Source organism: Astatotilapia calliptera, chromosome 13, assembly GCF_964374335.1.
Source record: "Astatotilapia calliptera chromosome 13, fAstCal68.1, whole genome shotgun sequence".
Classification (NCBI taxonomy): Eukaryota; Metazoa; Chordata; class Actinopteri; order Cichliformes; family Cichlidae; genus Astatotilapia; species Astatotilapia calliptera.
The window spans coordinates 2,691,111-2,708,380 of record NC_137434.1 but is presented as its reverse complement, the minus strand read 5'-3'; the positions used below and the strand labels follow the sequence as shown (position 1 = coordinate 2,708,380).

Sequence of the window (17,270 nt, the reverse complement as noted above, 5' to 3'; positions counted from 1 at the left end):
TCCTTCCTGCACAATTTTATTAAGGAGTGTGGGTGGGATGTTGTAGACCAGTGGTACTTTACACCCCCTTCCCAAAAACACTCCACCCGCCCACTCAAGTACATAGCAGACTAGCATGCCATAGTCACCGATGTAACAATTTAATTTAACATCACTCTGCTGCAGATTTAAAAGCCCTCTGCTGCAGATACAGCTCAAGAATCTGCTGTTAGCAGTGAAGCAGCCAGTCAGTCACAGCTTCAAAGGATAGCTAAACACAGCTAATTAGACTCGAAAATTACATGCACATGGCATTTCATAGTTTGTAATGGGTGTACAATAAAGGGGTCGTAGAATTAGGGATCAAGAAAGGAAAACAAGCTGACCATAGTTATAGCACATGCTGCATTTCTGCAAAACTGTGTTCTGTCCGTTTCAAAGTTCAGGTGTTTGATAGTTGCTCATAACGTCTTCATTACTGACAGATTTTGATGCACAACTAGTGTTACTTTCTGCATGTCTGTGTGGGTCTGTGGGTTTGAGCAGCTAATGCACCCTCCCAGCAATCTGTCTGTGACCACAGCAAAGAGCTGAGAGAGACGGAGGCACCGATTTCCATTAAGAACTGGGTTTTATGCAGCATGACTTTACTTCATACCAGCTTGTTTCGCTAACTTTCCTGAAACCTGCTTACTGAAGTTAACAACCACACTTGCAGAGATGGCATTCTCTCACAAAACTCATTTTGAGTTAACTAAAGTAACGTAATTGCGTGCAACTGACAGCAACACATTTGGCACCAGTGCACATCTTATCCTGGGTGGTGTCAAAGCTGCAAGCTGGAAGATACTATATCGCAGCTTACATAAATTATTCAGCACGTTAGCAATGATATTGCTTTGGGGGGCAGAATGACTGAATCATGGTAATCATTTATGTCAACTCTGGAGTATTGGAAATCCAAATTGTTGTGTTGGATCTTGCTTTGGCATGCATTACTTTCTCCTGCATAACTATAATTTTCATCAGCAAGTCCGATATTCTTATTAGTTCAAGAATATCAGACAAATATAAGGGCAAGGGAAAAGTTTAAAATCTGGCACCCTGTCCTCTAGTCTAGGAGTGCAGTCAGGGAAAAAAAAAAAAAAAAGGGGGGGGGGGGGGGGGGTTCAACAGTGGATAAATACAGCATCATAGAGTTACAATTTGCTATTCATTCCTCACTCAGAATGGAATCCCAGCATTTTTATAGGCACTGGAGGCTTTGTGAGTAGAAACGGCAGTTGAATTAATGCATCAATAGACTATGCCATCTTCCTGTCAGCTTGAGTAAATCCCCTGACGTCTTTTAGGGCTATTACTACAGATACAGCACAACGTCACACTGTGGCAACTGTCACCTTAACGCCGTCTCATGCCGATACAGCTCTGTCTAAACCCAATGACGTACATGGGGAAGGATGAATATAATGTGACACAGATGGTATTCGATCCCAAAAGGTTTCACACAACGAGTAGTGACTGACACTGCACAGGTGTGTTTTCTTTGTTCTAACTCATAGTGCAGATGAAGCAAGTCAGATTGCAAATTAAAATTAGAAGAGCTTCACAGGAAGTGATTAGTGATTATAAGCAATGCTGCAAAGGGGACTGGGTGTCCATGCTAAAGTGCAAACTAATAGACTACTAAGGAATCAGCAGAGCTGTTGGTATTATTAATGTTCTCATCAAACCCAGAAACCAGTGCAGGCACTGGTAAGCTACAAGTGATAAATTGGAGGCTGGTGTTACATTTTTGTCATTGCTATGAGCTGTGCTACTAGTGCATCTCGCACCAAGCTGCTCAGTCATGCAGGACACATGGTTGAAAGGGTGAGGTGGGGACTAATTTGCACAGGTCCATGCAAACTAAATGAGGAGGCAATGGTGAGGCCATATTTCTGAGCTATGCACAAAAGAAATTATTTTCACTGAAAATTTCTTTTTTAGATTTATGTAATTTGGATTAAAAGAGATGATGTGAAAAGTAACAGTTTAATCAAAGACCATTCATTTAAATGAAATTTAAGTGCCACCTACTTCCACCTCTGACCTGTGTATAGCTGCTAGATTATGAACAAAGTAAGACATTTTTAAATGCATACAGCGCAACCCTGAACTTCTGTACACATTACCCCGTAAAGAGTATTCAAATATCCTTCAAAGTCGACATTAAATGTTGTTTAATCTGTCAGATCCTTAGTACAAAGTACAAATGGACCGATCAACTGGCCAGGGATCGGAATCAGACGATATTCAACTTCTCGACATGGAGTAGTGACTGGCTGATCAGCTTCCAGTATGTCTGATTACAAGCCAGCTAGTTTCATATATGTGCACAGTGCCACAGACATATAGGCACACACACTCACAGACACACACTAACCTGTTGTTAGAGGCAAACCGCCTCACTGTGTTTCCAACATCAAACTCCACAGACCCTTAAATCACCCTCACCCAGCTGAACATTGAATATTTTAAAGAAGGTAAGGAAGAAGAAGATGTTGTTAAAGTTAAAGCTATCCAGAGCTCATAGCCAGCCCCAAGCCAGCAGCCTTGGTATGAGTAAAGATCAACACAAAAGAAAAATTCCAGAGATGAGTAAAAAAAAAAAAAGCGAGAGAGAGAAAGGATCAATGCCCTGTGATCTGGTGAAGTTCCTGACATTTGTTTTGGTATATGAATCTGTTGTACCTGCTTTATTTGTAAAGGTAAAATATGTCAGGCAGTGTGGATGCACAGCAACTCATTATTAGACAATTCTTTGAACTTGTTTCCAATAGACACATCATGCTCATCTGATCTGATCTTCTTTTGCTTCCTTAAAAAACCAGTCATCTTTAACGGTGTGTTCACACCGAACGCGATGGACGCGAATAGAGCGTCAGGTTTACATGTAAAGTCAATGGAAAGGCGCGATGACGCGCGATTGCGGGTCCCGCGAAAATTCGGAAGCAGATTTGCGTCGCGAAAACGCCAAAACGCGTGAAACGCGCGTCAGTGTAGCGCGTCTGGCGCGTTTGAGTCGCGAATAAAACCACGCGCGTGAGTTTTTGTGTTGCATTTTGTGCATACGCGCGTTTCGCGTCTACCGCTCGAGTTGGAAAAATCTGAACTCCAGCGTCAAATCGCGCCGCGACAACCAATCAGGAGCCTGGTGACGTGGCTGTTACCTAGGTCAAAGGGGCAGATCCAGCCAAAGCCTTTCATACTTCAATGGAGGGGAAGGCTAATCAATGCGGTAGCAAACAACTCCGAGCTGTACAACACCAGCTGCTTTCAGTACCGAGACAGGAATAAAAAGGACCGAGCTTGGAGGAAGATATGTGAAGAGATCGGGCAACCTGGTAAGTTCATTCATTTCTCTTTTGAAAGTTTTCACTGACCCGGGGAAGCCGCACAAAAGCTAGCAAGCCACCGCTATTTTCCCACTGACGTACAAATACCGTTCTGCTTTTAGGCATGTTGTCATTTAGGAATATATTTTATTGTTTATTAATAAACAGCACACAGTGGTCCCGCTGTTCATCCGTCACTGCTTTGCTTTTTCGCTGATTTTTTATTGCACAGTACAGCATTGCATTCTGCAGCCTGATTGACAAATCTCCTGCGCTTGCCAAATTTATCACGTTTGGTTTTGATAACCATCGCGTCCAATAGAAAAAACAGCACAAAAACACCCATAACTATGAGCCTCATTCGGAAATAGACACCTGCACCGTGAGGGAAAAAGGCGCACGAAAGTGGCGGGCAGATGAAGACAAACCGCGGCATAATAATACTTTTACGTTTTGCAATCTACAAAGGTTTGCACTTTGAGAATCAATTGTGAGAACTGTGACCAGGGGCTAGTTATTCTGAGAACCCCTGCAATAAATGAGGGACCACTGTCTACTCTACGATTATTATATCCAACCTGTTAACATTTAATACTGTATTGATAGAACCAACTGATTCTGCAGCAGAGCATCCCCAGTCCCTGAGCTCCTGCTGCTGCACCCACAGATATGTACAGCAAGCACTGATACCTTTTTAGTCGGTGGGATTCCCTTGTGATCACCTTTACTAAATATCTACAACCAATCTGATTATATCCTGTTATTGTTTTTTTTTTTTTTTCAATGTTGAAATTAAAATCTAGTAGCAGCCTTCTCATTTCTTTGTGTTTTGTGCTGTTTTACAGGCCCACAGAGGAGGACGGCTCCGAGGCAGATGAGGGACGGGTCCCAGGACGGTCCATCGGCGGTGGAGCTGGCCATCCTGGAGTCCCTGAAGAGGCCACACCAGTCTCCAATGGAGCATTTCCTCCTCAGCCTTGTTCCTGCTCTGGAGAGCAGCTGGTCCTTTTTATTCCTGTCTCTCTGTAAATTCTTATATTTTATATATTTATGTTTAATGTTTTTCTGTTTGAGACTTTTAATATTATTTCAAATAAATTTTTATAATGACTAATGTCTCAGTTCTACTACACGTATGTCCTACTACACACGACTTGACACATGTAGAATTTATTTCATATTATACTAATGACAAAATATACTGATACAGTGGGATGCAGAAATTTGGGCAACCTTGTTAATAGACATTTTCCTGTATAAATCGTTGGTTGTTACAATAAAAAATGTCAGTTAAATATCATACAGGAGACACACACAGTGATATTTGAGAAGTGAAAAGAAGTTTACTGGATTTACAGAAAGTGTGCAATAATTGTTTAAACAAAATCAAGCAGGTGCATCAATTTGGGCACCACAAAAAAGAAATGAAATAAATATTTAGTGTATATCAATGTGTGTGTCTCCTATATGATATATGGGGTGCCTTTGTCTGGATGTGCTTCCCATCCAGAGCTGCACAGCACAGAGGAAAGTTCCAGCGCTCCTGGAATCCCTCTGTGATGGACCGCCAGTCTCCAGGTGAAGGCACAGCCATGAAGTCGTCCACTAGACAGTCCCAGATGGACGTCGCTGCCTGGGGGGTGATCTGGCTCACCGTGGACACACCGACTCTGAAACTGAACGCGATGGTCCTGAAGGAGTCCCCGGTGACAAGGAACCTGGACAAAATTGTTCAAAATCAGTATTATGTGTACTGCAGTTACAAAATACATTATTCAAATTCCAAAATACTTTTGTGATGTCAGATTTAAATCACAAAACTTAAATCTTACATAAAACATTTTGTAATTATAAGGATAATTACAAAATGTATATTAGATAATATCTAAAACAGTTGTGTTTTGTTTTAACTTTAACATATCATAATTTGATTGGTAGCAACTTTCACAACTACAGTGAGCCAATCACTCATAATTCCTAAACATGTCAATCAGGTAGGAATGAAGTGAGACATTAATAGAAATAAAGAGTTGTATGTTGACATGTAGCCCTTTCCTTGCTTAAATCATTAATATTTTTGAAAAATTAATCTGTGATAAGACAGCTTATCAAGATAGAACCATGTAACTAGAGATGAACCAAACTGTTCACAGTTTTATCTAACTCTGTTTTAATAAAGGCTGTGACCCCTGCTATAGAGTCTGACAGCTGCAGGGATTATATACAAATATTCAACTATCCCAGAATTAACCCTTTAAAGCCGATCGGAGCGGGCACGCTCCATTTTGCGTAACTATTTTTAAATCCCGGTAGCTCTGCAACCACGTAAGCTAGCGCAATAATTTTTTTTGCATATGAAACCGGAGGAGTTGTACTTACATCTTATGCCATCAGCTTGTCCTAGGTCACAGTTTCCTTCCACATATAGCTTTGCAAAAACTGCATAAAAATCACTTGCAGCAACAAAAACATGATATTCCAGAAACACGCTTCGCCGATCCGATCAGCTGTTTGTAACACTTCCTACGTCCATCAGCGTGAACTATCACATGACCGCATGACCTGCCCGAAACCGGAAGTGACGTCATTTTGCGGAAATGTAGTTTTTTTACGATCGGGGCCTTATGAGCCTATACTGGTGTTTTAAAAAGTTATGTTTGAGTTTATGACTTTCTGTGTCGTTTCTGGGATGCTTAGGACTCATATTGCACTGCTGGAAATAGTTTATTTTGATGCATATGCTGTTATTTTGCAAATTTGTACTATAATATTTATTTTCGTTTTTCCTGCAGTGTATAAAAATTGGTGTATTTCAAAAATAAAACTATGAAGACACTCAAAATAAATTTCCTGTGGTGGGAAACTAGTTTGTGCAACTTTTTTGTATTTACAGTTTTGAGGGATGAGCCTCTTAAATTTCTCTAACTAGAAATATATGTTAAAAAAACAAAAACGATTTTCAATTTTTTTGTAGTTTATTGCACTTTTTTGCAATTTATGTAATTACTATGCACCTAATGCAGACATATTATTAAAGTTTGGGCTATAATGGTTGTATTGATGTATAGCAACTTGAAATGCTCCCAAAAATGGCTCCACAGCATGTAAAAATATAATATAAGCTCTGGCGGACTTGGTTCTATGGTAGGTCTTAAAGGGTTAAACCAGGTCTAAATATAAAGGAGTGAGTATCACTACAAGGTTAACTCAGTGGTCCTAATGCTACAGTTTGATATCAGCAAACACCGAGCGCATACATTGATGTGACACCACAGCCATGCTATCATCGCAAACACTGATAACAGCATAAATCGAATTAAATCGGGGCTTGATGAGACCTGAGTATCACTAGAAATATTATAAACAATCGTCTCTGTACCACAGTTTGCTTTCAGCAAACACCGACAGCATTCACTGTTAGCATAGCACATCCATGTTAGCCGTGTATAACTGGATGGTTTAGCATATATTAGCACAGGTATCAATAAAGGACTACCGTATTAAACACTTTTACTAACCTCAGGCAGACGGACAGGCGCTCTGCAGGTGGGATTGAGCACCTGTAATTGGTGTCTACACTCTAAAAAGTGAATTTCAGCAGTAGTTGAAGTTATGTAAAGTTCAGAGTCAGTTTCATTAAGATTTCTGCTTTAGTGGAGCCAGTCTAAATTTGTGGAGTATATCAACTTGTTATTACGTGTTGTTCCCTCAGTACACATGTAACCTGCTATTCTCATTAGAGTCAACCTGCATCAATTAGGTTTCTCGTGACGCAGTCTGATGTCATGAAGTCTCCGCCTTCTCCAGAATTTTCTACTTGCGGTTGAGAACAACAATTTGAGAGGCACTTGGCTGCAGGCAGGACCTCGTGAACAATTTGGTCAATAAGGTAACGAAGATATTACTTTTTCCATAGTCCTTGAAGGTAAGTCAAATGTAGAACACATATTTTAATATATTAGATATAAAAATATTCCAACTGTATTGTTAAGTTTGTTAAGTGTTTAGTAAACTGACCTGACCAAACCGCTATCATTCAGCCCTGCTAACATTAGCGAAATATCAGACCTGTTGGTAGTTTGTGCTTGGACATGTAGGTTAAGTTAGTAGTTTGCCGGCGGTACTCTCTTGTTTTAATATCGTAATGCTAGCTTAAAGTTGTGTATTCATGCAGTGTGTCGGTGTTGGCTTACTGTTAGTTATTCATTAGCATTAGCACATTATAGCGGCAAGCTGGGCCGCGGTTCTCTTCAGACTACGTTACTTCGGGCGCGCGCATTTATACACGAGTGGTTGTTCGCAGTATGCCTGTCGGCGCGAATAGTTCATGCGGTCACGGCCACGGGTGATGTAGGAGGTAAAGTTTAGCTGTGGTGGCTCCAGGAAGCATGCATTTACTGCCGCTTGCATTGCTTTCAATGTACATGACGTTAAGAAGGCGAGGAGAAAGGGTGCGTGCAGCGCTCGTACACGCACGGATCAGCCGTGTGAGAAGGAGATGGTGTGCGGCAGAAAATCAAAATTAGAAATCATAGAAGAAAGTATTACACTATTGAACACAGAAAATACAGCCATCAGATTTCTTGTAGACCTAGCACACTTCTGGTCTGTGTCTGAATACATATATAAGTACATAGATGCAGATGAACACTGTAAACATGATGAAAGAACGACAGACTAACTCGAACATATCTTTAATCTTTAGGATCTTTAGGTAGCGCTTCCTTTCCTTCCTGTCAACCTCTCTAGAGGGGTGTCTGCTGATGGCAGAAAGATTACATCACCTCTGGTTGGAACCCTGGACAGTGCCACAACCTTTGGCTTGGTGTCCAATGTGATGCCCCATCGCCACCTTCTGACCTAACTTCTTCTCAGCTCTGTGACTACTTCAAGAGGGGCATTCCTGTGTGGAGGCGTGCCAGGCAGCTCGTTTTACCTGTGAACTTGCGTACTTTCACTTCATCAACAACAAAGGTATGCAAGTTCAAAATAGTAATGTCTCATTTAAACTTAATTCAGTTTTACACTGAACAGGAATCGGCTTTATATATAAAACAATTGCAAAAAAAAAAATGTACCTATGGGCATTTGGGTTTTGTTTTTAAACTTTTGTTTTGAACTTATCCCTTTAAAATCTAATTAGAGAGGGCTGGCTACATTTGATGAATACATTTTGTGTTTAAATGATTTGCTTTGTGTTGGGCAATGTGGCAAAAAGCTGAGATGAGATCTAGTCTCATATCACCATATTGTAATATTGCCCAACTCTCCCTCTGTGTTTTCTCAAATTATTTATATACACCCAGTAAAGCGTGTCTCTTTGTTTCTCCAGTGCTATGCTTCATGTGGAGATGCAAGGACTGTGGGACAACATTAACAAAAAGATCTGAATTGCTCAAACACTACAAACTGATTCATAGGCATTACGGACGAGGCCACTCATATCCATGCACTTATTTAAATTGTGCATGTAGGTTCAAGACTTGGAACGCCCTACTGAGCCATCTATCAAGAAATCACCCTGCCCAACAAGCAGTCTCCAAAGCTGCGTCCACATTCACTTGCCATATTTGTGGCCATAATCAACTCTCCACAGAAAGAGAATATTTTCAACATATCTATCAGCATCTTAAAAATAAGGAGACTGTAACATGTGTGTTCCAAAACTGTGAATATAAAACCAATGTCTATGAGAACTTCAAAAGTCATAAATACAGAAAACACTCTGGTACAGTGAACACATTTAAGCCTGGAATAAGTTCTGTTGATGAATCTTGTGCCAGTGTTGCCAGTGATATTTCAGATGTGGAAATTATAGAGAGTGATGTAAATTTTAATTCTGCTTTTGACAATGGGTATTCTGAAAACTTAGAGAAGGATATTGAGCTTAAAATTGCTTCAGTGCTCCTTAAGTTGGAACACATCTTTCTTGTGTCTAATGCAGCTGTAGATGAGCTTTTGCAGGAGTTAAACTATTTGATTGGTTCTGTTTCTGTGGCGATTACCCAAAAGACTATTAGCCAAGTATTACAAGACAACGGATGCCAATTTGACCAGTCAGTTGTTGAAAAGCTAGCCAGTGTACTCTGTGAGACAAACCCTGTAAAAAAAGCAATTGGAGATAAAGGTCCACTTTCCAGTCCTTGGAGACGAAAAGCATACTATAAGAGCCACTTTAAAGTAGTGGAACCAGTGGAATATATACTTGACCGAAAAAATAACAAGTCATTCCAATATATTTCAATTTTAAAGTCTTTGCAGCATATTCTTGACTGCCAGACAATCTTGGATCAGGCTGTTAATTTGAATACTGTAGATAATCAGCCTCAAAAAACTTCTGTGCACTACAAAACTATCTTCGATGGTGACTTCTTCCATGAAAATGGACTGTTGTCCAAGCAGGAAAGCATTTCATTGATATTATACATTGATGAATTCGAAATATGTAATCCCCTTGGTACATCACGGAGGAAGCATAACATTTGTGGATTGTACTGGGTTTTGGGTAATTTGCCACCAGGCTGTAATTCTGCTTTAACCTCAATCTATTTGGCTGCTTTAATCAAAAGTAATGATCTGAAGTGCTATGGGTATGAGAAAGTGTTAAAACCTGTAATTAATGATCTTGTAATTTTGGAACAGAGTGGGATATTTCTGTCAAAGTTGGGCAGAACAGTAAAAGGCACTGTTCAGTGTGTTGTTGCCGACAACCTTGGTGCACACAGTATTGCTGGATTCTTTGAAAATTTCTCAGGGACATACGTATGTAGATTTTGCACTGCAGAAACATCAGAGTTCCAGACTATTGAAGTCAGAAGTTAAGTCTTTACTTTAAGAACAAAAGACATTCATGCAGATCATTTACGAATTATCGAGGAAAACAAATGGCCCAGTTATTATGGTGTGAAATCAAAGTGTATTTTGTCAAAGCACCTCTCACATTTTGATGTCACCACTGGGTTTCCACCTGATGTTGTACATGATCTTTTTGAGGGAATTGTTCCTTTTGAACTTGCGCTTTGCCTCAATTTGTTAATCAAAAAAAAAGTATTTCACATTATGTACATTGAATGAAGCAATATCATCTTTCAACTTTAAGTGGGCTGACAAAACAAATCGACCTCATCCTGTGGCTCTCAGTTTTGCATCCAAAAAAAGTGTAGGAGGGAATGCACACGAGAACTGGAGTCTTACCAGATTTTTGCCTTTGTTCGTTGGGCAGAGTGTACCCTGTGAGGAGCCTGCTTGGCACATCTTAACAGACTTGAAGGACATTGTTGATCTTGTTGTCAGTCCTGTTCATACTGAGGACTCCATTGCATATCTTGGTTTTAAGATCTCCGAGCACAGAATCAAGTTTCAAGAGGTTTTCCCAGATGTTAATCTTAAACCAAAGCACCACTACTTGGAACATTATCCATACTTGATCCGTAAGTTTGGGCCACTGGTTGCACTATGGACTATGCGATTCGAAGCAAAGCATAGTTTTTTTTAAAAGAGTTGTAAGGAACATCAGATGCTTCAAAAATGTACTTCTTTCCCTTTCACAGAGACATCAGTATCAGATTGCATATCATTTGCATGCAATTAGCTTTGCCAAACCCCCACTGGAAGTAACAGATGTTTCCACTGTTCACATTGATGTTCTTAACAAGGACATCTCAAATGCACTGAGACAGAAGTCTCCAGATATGGACAATGTGTGCTTGGCTAAAAGTGTAGCATATAATGGACTAATCTACAAGTGTGGGATGATCTTGATCCACGGCTCACTGGGAGGACTGCCAGAGTTTGGTGAAATCATCCAAAAGGTGATACTGCAGGACAAACTAATCTTCATTCTGAAAAAGCTTAGCGGATGGTATATGGAACACTACAGAGCTTATGATCTCAAAACATCACCAAGCAAAGAAGTGGAACTTGTTGAGCCACAAGAACTGCATGATACCTACCCACTGGCAGACTACAAAATTAGAGGGATGCGTCTTGTCACCTTGAAAAGATATGTCCATGTTTAAAGGGTGAGGCCTCAAAATATGATAAAGTATTTTCTTAAGTGGGAAAACAAAACCCAGACCCATACAATACTGTGTTCTCAGAACATATTTATTTTATACTGCAAGCCAAAGTGGTGTGATGATGTCATTGGCAATTCATCAGTTATGTCATTTTTTTAATGCAGGTTGCTGGATTCCAGTCAGTGAATGCTAATCCTATGCTCTTCCCCCCTTCTGCTTCTCTTCTCTTTTTCTTCTTTCCTCTCCTTGTTGTCTCCTATATTCTCCTCACCTCCTCTCCTTCTCTCTTCTCTTCAATGTCTCCCATATTCTCGCCATCTCTCTTCTCCTCCCTTCTCCTCTTCGGTTTGCCTTCTCTCCTCGCTGCCTCAGCTGATCTCCACCTCTCCTCTTCATTTTCTCCTCCCCTTTCCTCCTCTCTTTGCCTTCTCTCTTTTCCTCTAGTTTGACATTAAATTCTCCTAATTGGAAATGTCAGTGGTTTACATGTTGATCCTCACTAACTGTGCTTGTGCTTTGTTCTCAGACCACCATGGCTGATTCAACACCTGCAAGACTGAAGGTGATTTTAGGAGAGAACAACATTGAAAAGCTGACTCTTCCAAATGGCATCCCAGAGTCACTTGAAGACCTTCTCAGCACGATAAAGACTACCTTTGGGTTAAAAGGTAACTTCAGACTGCAATACGTGGACCAAGACTTTGGCAACGACTTCTTCAATCTGAATTCTACCACCGAACTTCGGAATTTGGGGACAATCAAAGTGATCCACCAGCAAACAAATCCACCTTTGATCAGTGCCAATCAGTCCACTTCATCTCTGTCTCTTTCATTTGAGTCTGATGACGGTATTTCGGTGGCATCAAATGACACAATTATCCTCTCATCCCCTGAATCTATGTCATCTCGAACACAACAGTGGCCAGAAGACTTTGCAATTCCCCAATTTTCATATGACACAGAGCTACAGCTAGAGAGGGGGAATACTGAGTACCGTGTGAGCCAAAAAATGTTGACTTTAAGCGCCCGAATGCTGTCTGATATCCTGAAAAGAGTTGCAGAAGAAATTTACCGTTACAAGGCCTATCCAGAGGATGCACATTTCTGCGCAGCTGCAGAGGCCCTTATCAAAAAGCACCCATGTTTGAAAGAACCTGGATCATTCAATGGCTGCTACGGTTGGAAACAACGACTGAAGTACAAAATGGCAAACTACAGGACCCAGCTCAAATTACAGGGGTGTCCAGAGCTGTGTGTAAACTCACTGAAATCTAAAGCTACTACAGATGCTTTCCCTAAGTGAAGAAGCCAAAACCTTCTGAAGCTAACTTTTATCCATCCTTTCCTACTGGTGAGACTCTGGACAGCATGGAAAAAGTGAGACTAGAACTTCTGACAGAGATCGGGATAAGGGATAATGAAAGGGTCATCGCAGACAAAATGGCTAACACGTTTGCCTACAGACGACATGAGGTGGTAAACCAAGAACCAAGCATTCAGGAACTGAAGGACAGATGGCCTGCACTCTTCACACAGAAAGAGGTAAGAATGGAACTGAAGTGATCGAAGTCTGTATGCTTCAGGATTTATTGCAGTTAACTTTCATGAATCGGTCATAACTTGATGTGGTTGAGATTTTATAACACTGAACTTAATGAAAGAATTTACATTTTGAATTCCCATATATGTTATACTTTTTGGGATATAGACATTTTGGCATACAATCAGTTTCAGCATTTTGTTCCATAATACAATATCTACTGTCATTTGTGTTTTGTTTTTAGATAAATACAGAGTTCCAGAGGCTCATGGCTGTTCCTCTTGAGTGGAAGTTCATGGCCCAGTTAGACATGCACTCAAGTCAGCTGATCAAAGTCATACGTGCCAAAGGAGGAGCAACACGCCAAAAGATTGCGAACATCATGGACACATTGGACCAGGTAAATCTGTACCATCAAACAAGATACTTCGTAACTAAGAGGGCTGTCAAAATATATCTGAATCCTTCATAAAGACAATATGGGCAGGCCAGTGCTAATCATGGCTTTCATATGCATGAATGTTTTTAGCGACTCAAAAAATACACCACTGAACTCATCCCCTTTTCTTTCTGTAATGAATCTCTGGGCTTGTGAATTACTGTTTTTAAATAAAGTACATGTAAGTTAAGCAATAAGAGTAAGAATGTCTGTCTTATGAAATTTAGAGTTTAAAATTAATCAACATTTGTTGTTCTAGACTGTGGACATTAATCATCGGAGGGAATGTGTGCTGAAAGCCCTCACCATCTTCCTGGGAGAAGATGCAGATGGCCTGATCAAGGAATACCTTGTAAGTTTCAACAGTTTGTCAGCACATCTTGTCAAAGGGACACAAAAAAAGTTAACTGTTAGAACAAACATAACACGTGAACCCTAGTTGGATTGCTGACATGTATTTATTATCATGACCATATTGGACATTATGTAATTCCCAGCAACAACACATTACATATTGGATTGACTTTGTTTTAAGTAAGACGGGCTTACTTGATTATTTAAGTTCAAAGGAATAGTTTGACATGTTGGGAAATCTTATATTTCTTGCTTACAATTTGTTTAGAGTCAGATTGATACACCTCTCTCTGCTGTTTCTGGTGTGTGATGACACCCAGCCAAGAAATAGCCCAGCACATAACACATATTGGTACATCACCCAAACACTTAATCACAGTAAGAAGTGAGGCTAATGATGATTTGTGTTTGTGTCTTGTACCCCTCTGTAGGACTGTGGAGCAGATGATGTTCAGAGGGACCTGGAGGAGGTCACCATGGCAGTGTATGTGATTCGGAAGGAGGGGGAGGGACTGCAGGAGCCACCTGAAGACATTGGCATTGTCATTGAGGGTGTGGAAGTGTTGCATGAACTAACTTCGGTTGCCTCAGCTTGTGCCCTGCTTCTAGGTTTGATCTATGCACTCAACCTAGCTTATCCAAAACCCTTTCGCTTCACTTTTGAAGTGCTCCAAAAAATCTTCATGCAGCTTGATCAGCACAAGATGTCCCCCAAAGTCCAAAATCTGTATATCAAACTTCAAAGCTCCCAGTAATGGCACAGAACAATGACCAACAAATGGCCCTGTGCCATCCCAGCCAACATGTATATATGGGCCCCACCTGGTTTTTGCTCGGGCTAGATGGGTACCATATGGGCATGGGCTCAAACTGGTCTTTTTGTATGGGGCCTACTTGGGTTCTTCACATTAAACCCATGTGGGCAATGCCAAGTGGGCACTTTTAGTAGGTCCTAGCTGGGTCAAACATGGGAAACACTTAACTTGGTACAAAATGGGAAACACATGTAGGACCCACTTGGGTTTTTCACATGGGTTAGATATGTGCTAACATAGTCTTTTAAAGAAAAGCTGTTTTTGTGTGCCCCAGGTGGGGCAAACTGCATCATTCCATGTTTGGCATTGATCACCACCTGCACTCATGTATCTATCTACTTAGCACTTTTAATTCTTATTCTTATTTTTATATCTATTTAAGCGTTTATGACAGTATGTTTGCACCAAGCACCGCAGCAATTTCCTAATGTTGTAAACCTGCTCAACATTTGGCAATAAAACCCTTTCTGATTCTGATTCTTTTAAGTGAGGTGTTGCTATTGTTATCATTACGATATATTCTGTCAATTATGCTTTTATTATTATGTTGTTTTATTTTTATGTTATTTGACAATTATTACATATGATTTTTTAAAACATAATAACCATTCCTATACTTAAAAAACTAAGCAAAACTAAAATTTATCTGTTTAACTTGTGCATGGTTTGCCTTTTAAAATGTTTGTATCAGGCATAAAATGACTTTTTAAATAAAGTTGTTTTTTAAAGTGAGCGGTTCCTATAGGGCTTTGGAGAAACATCGTGACTGGGTTCCAGCGCTACACAAGGGACCTGCTTCAAACATACCACCATGCCAATCAGATTACTTCTTCTGAGGGTGAAGAGGTGACCCTCCTGGATAAGATGGTGAAGGTTTGCTGCGTTTGGTGAACAGTGTGATAATAAAACCAGGGAAGAATGAAACCTGCTCCTGTTAAATATTCTTAAGTCTTGTGCTGTTAAAATTGCTGTATTTTTTCAAAAGATACAGTAAATAAAGTAATGTTAGTAGTGGGTGATATCATGTAAACACTCATGATTTGTGTAAACATTTTGTCATTTGTAAACTATAAATGACATGGATTCTACACTGTAACTGATGTGATGTTCTATAAAGTGGTTTTAATAAAAAAGAGGCAAAATTAGTTTGTTTCTTTATTCAACTTTTGAACAGTGGGACTCAGTCAGTATATATTCAGTAAATGCAAATTATTTACACGGCAGTGCACTACAGGCATAAATCTAGACCCCTAGATAAAACATTATGGGTCATTCCCACAACCCACAGCTTTACTGTGTTCCAGCAAAGTATCCAATAGCAGTGACAACTCCTCCACAGTAGCAGGTGGGATTTTTCTTTTTTGAGGATGGCTCCTTTTACCTTTCAATACGGATGGTCTGTTTATGTTTTGATCAAGAGTCTTTTTTTAGGCAGCTGAAGAGGAGAAGTCTATCTTATGGCCAACCTCTGGCTGTATCTTGGTATTATTACCCAGCAAAACCCAGTATGCAGGTTCATCTGTAACTGTCCTTGTGCCACGGATCAACACTGTTGCTTCTACATTAAACAGAAGAGCAGCGACATGGCTGCAGGTCTCTGCGACTCCGGCCTTACAGCTGCAGTGGGCGGCTTCAACCTTCCCTGTGATGCTCACAGTGACTCATGGCTGCAATGCTGGTTCATTCAGTCTTTGAGAGTGCAGGACCTGAAACACACACAGACAAAGTTCATTTAAAGACAAGAACTAATGAGCCAAGGCCGACACAAATGTGTTTTATCTACTTTATCATAAATGTAACAAAGTGTTTAGAAAGTTAGCACATACATGTAATTTTTCATTTCTTTATGTGTCCATCTATAGAACGCTGCATGTTATAGTGTAAATCTGTCTGTTCTCTGTCAGAAACCTGGCTGCAGAAAATGAACCTAAAGTATATAATGCAAGGATGTCATCACTTTAGCGATGTAGAAAGCATAAAGTGACAATTATGAATCACTTAATATGATAAGGAGATTCTGCAGGTCATTAATCAATCAATGTATAAAATTAAAATAAAATGTATTTTTAGTGACACAGGATACAAACATGGAAGCAAGATGTATAATTAGGATTATTTATGAATAAATTAGTGCAATTTCTTTAACCATAAATAATAACTAAATCCTTCAGGACAATGTCTCATCAATGCACTGAACTCACTATGTTATCCCTCTAACAGCCTCCACATGTTCTCACTGTAATTTCCCCTCATGAATGAATTTATGCTGCACTAATGTGAATGTTTGCAGGGAAATCAAACGCATTTCACACGCAGTACTCGAGCTGACTTACCTTTGTTTGAATGACGACTTGTACGCGCTGACTCCACATTTCCTATGCACGCTATTTTCTGCAAGTACCGCTGCTTTGCCTCTTGACGCAATCGGTCTCTATACAGTCCATTCTCTTTTGAGCTGCTTTTAAGCATCTTTCTTGTAGTCGTCGTTCCAACACAGTTGTCGTGTCCAAATTCATGGGCTGCATCCTCCTGAGGCCGCATTTGTAGACAGATTACGTCACAGCGACGCGCCGAAGGCTGTCCAAATTCGTAGACCCCTCCGAATGCAGCCGACAAATGCGTGCTCCTTTTTCCGAATTTGAAGGATGGGTCGGGTGTGTCCTTCGTGGCCCACCATATCCCAGAATTCATAGCGCGGCCCAGCCAAGCTCCAGTTTCCGGCTAATGGCGGCCGCTACTAAGTTTTAA

The 17,270-nt window shown here is 40.3% G+C and overlaps 2 protein-coding genes and 1 long non-coding RNA gene across 3 annotated transcripts; all 3 read left to right on the top strand.

The window, feature by feature from the left end:
* Nucleotides 1-2,690: 2,690 nt before the first annotated feature.
* On the top strand, nucleotides 2,691-4,470 carry LOC145419623 (uncharacterized). Its single transcript, XR_013900927.1, has 2 exons — nucleotides 2,691-3,365; nucleotides 4,202-4,470. It is a non-coding gene; the product is annotated as an uncharacterized LOC145419623 (long non-coding RNA).
* Nucleotides 4,471-8,016: 3,546 nt separating this feature from the next.
* LOC145419312 (uncharacterized) lies at nucleotides 8,017-12,677 on the top strand. The gene is made up of 5 exons (XM_080288309.1): nucleotides 8,017-8,330; nucleotides 8,689-10,166; nucleotides 10,579-10,803; nucleotides 10,907-11,167; nucleotides 11,901-12,677. Exons 2-5 carry the CDS (start codon nucleotides 8,700-8,702, stop codon nucleotides 12,675-12,677), a joined length of 2,730 nt encoding a protein of 909 aa, XP_080144435.1. The 5' UTR covers nucleotides 8,017-8,330; nucleotides 8,689-8,699.
* LOC113035371 (uncharacterized) lies at nucleotides 11,983-14,462 on the top strand. The gene is made up of 5 exons (XM_080288307.1): nucleotides 11,983-12,916; nucleotides 13,159-13,314; nucleotides 13,613-13,791; nucleotides 14,028-14,085; nucleotides 14,139-14,462. The coding sequence occupies exons 1-5, from the start codon at nucleotides 12,743-12,745 to the stop codon at nucleotides 14,460-14,462; spliced, it is 891 nt and encodes a 296-aa protein (XP_080144433.1). The 5' UTR covers nucleotides 11,983-12,742.
* The last annotated feature ends 2,808 nt before the right edge of the window (nucleotides 14,463-17,270 follow it).

Bases quoted from the DNA above. Each gene is read 5' to 3' on its own strand.
- LOC113035371 (XM_080288307.1), top strand. From the start codon at position 12,743: ATGGAAAAAGTGAGACTAGAACTTCTGACAGAGATCGGGATAAGGGAT. The intron at 13,792-14,027 runs GTTGGATTGCTG...GATGACACCCAG, and splicing joins AACATAACACGTGAACCCTA to CCAAGAAATAGCCCAGCACA. The intron at 14,086-14,138 runs GTAAGAAGTGAG...ACCCCTCTGTAG, and splicing joins CACCCAAACACTTAATCACA to GACTGTGGAGCAGATGATGT.
- LOC145419312 (XM_080288309.1), top strand. From the start codon at position 8,700: ATGTGGAGATGCAAGGACTGTGGGACAACATTAACAAAAAGATCTGAA. The intron at 10,167-10,578 runs GTCAGAAGTTAA...TTCGTTGGGCAG, and splicing joins CAGAGTTCCAGACTATTGAA to AGTGTACCCTGTGAGGAGCC. The intron at 11,168-11,900 runs GTGATACTGCAG...CTTTGTTCTCAG, and splicing joins TTGGTGAAATCATCCAAAAG to ACCACCATGGCTGATTCAAC.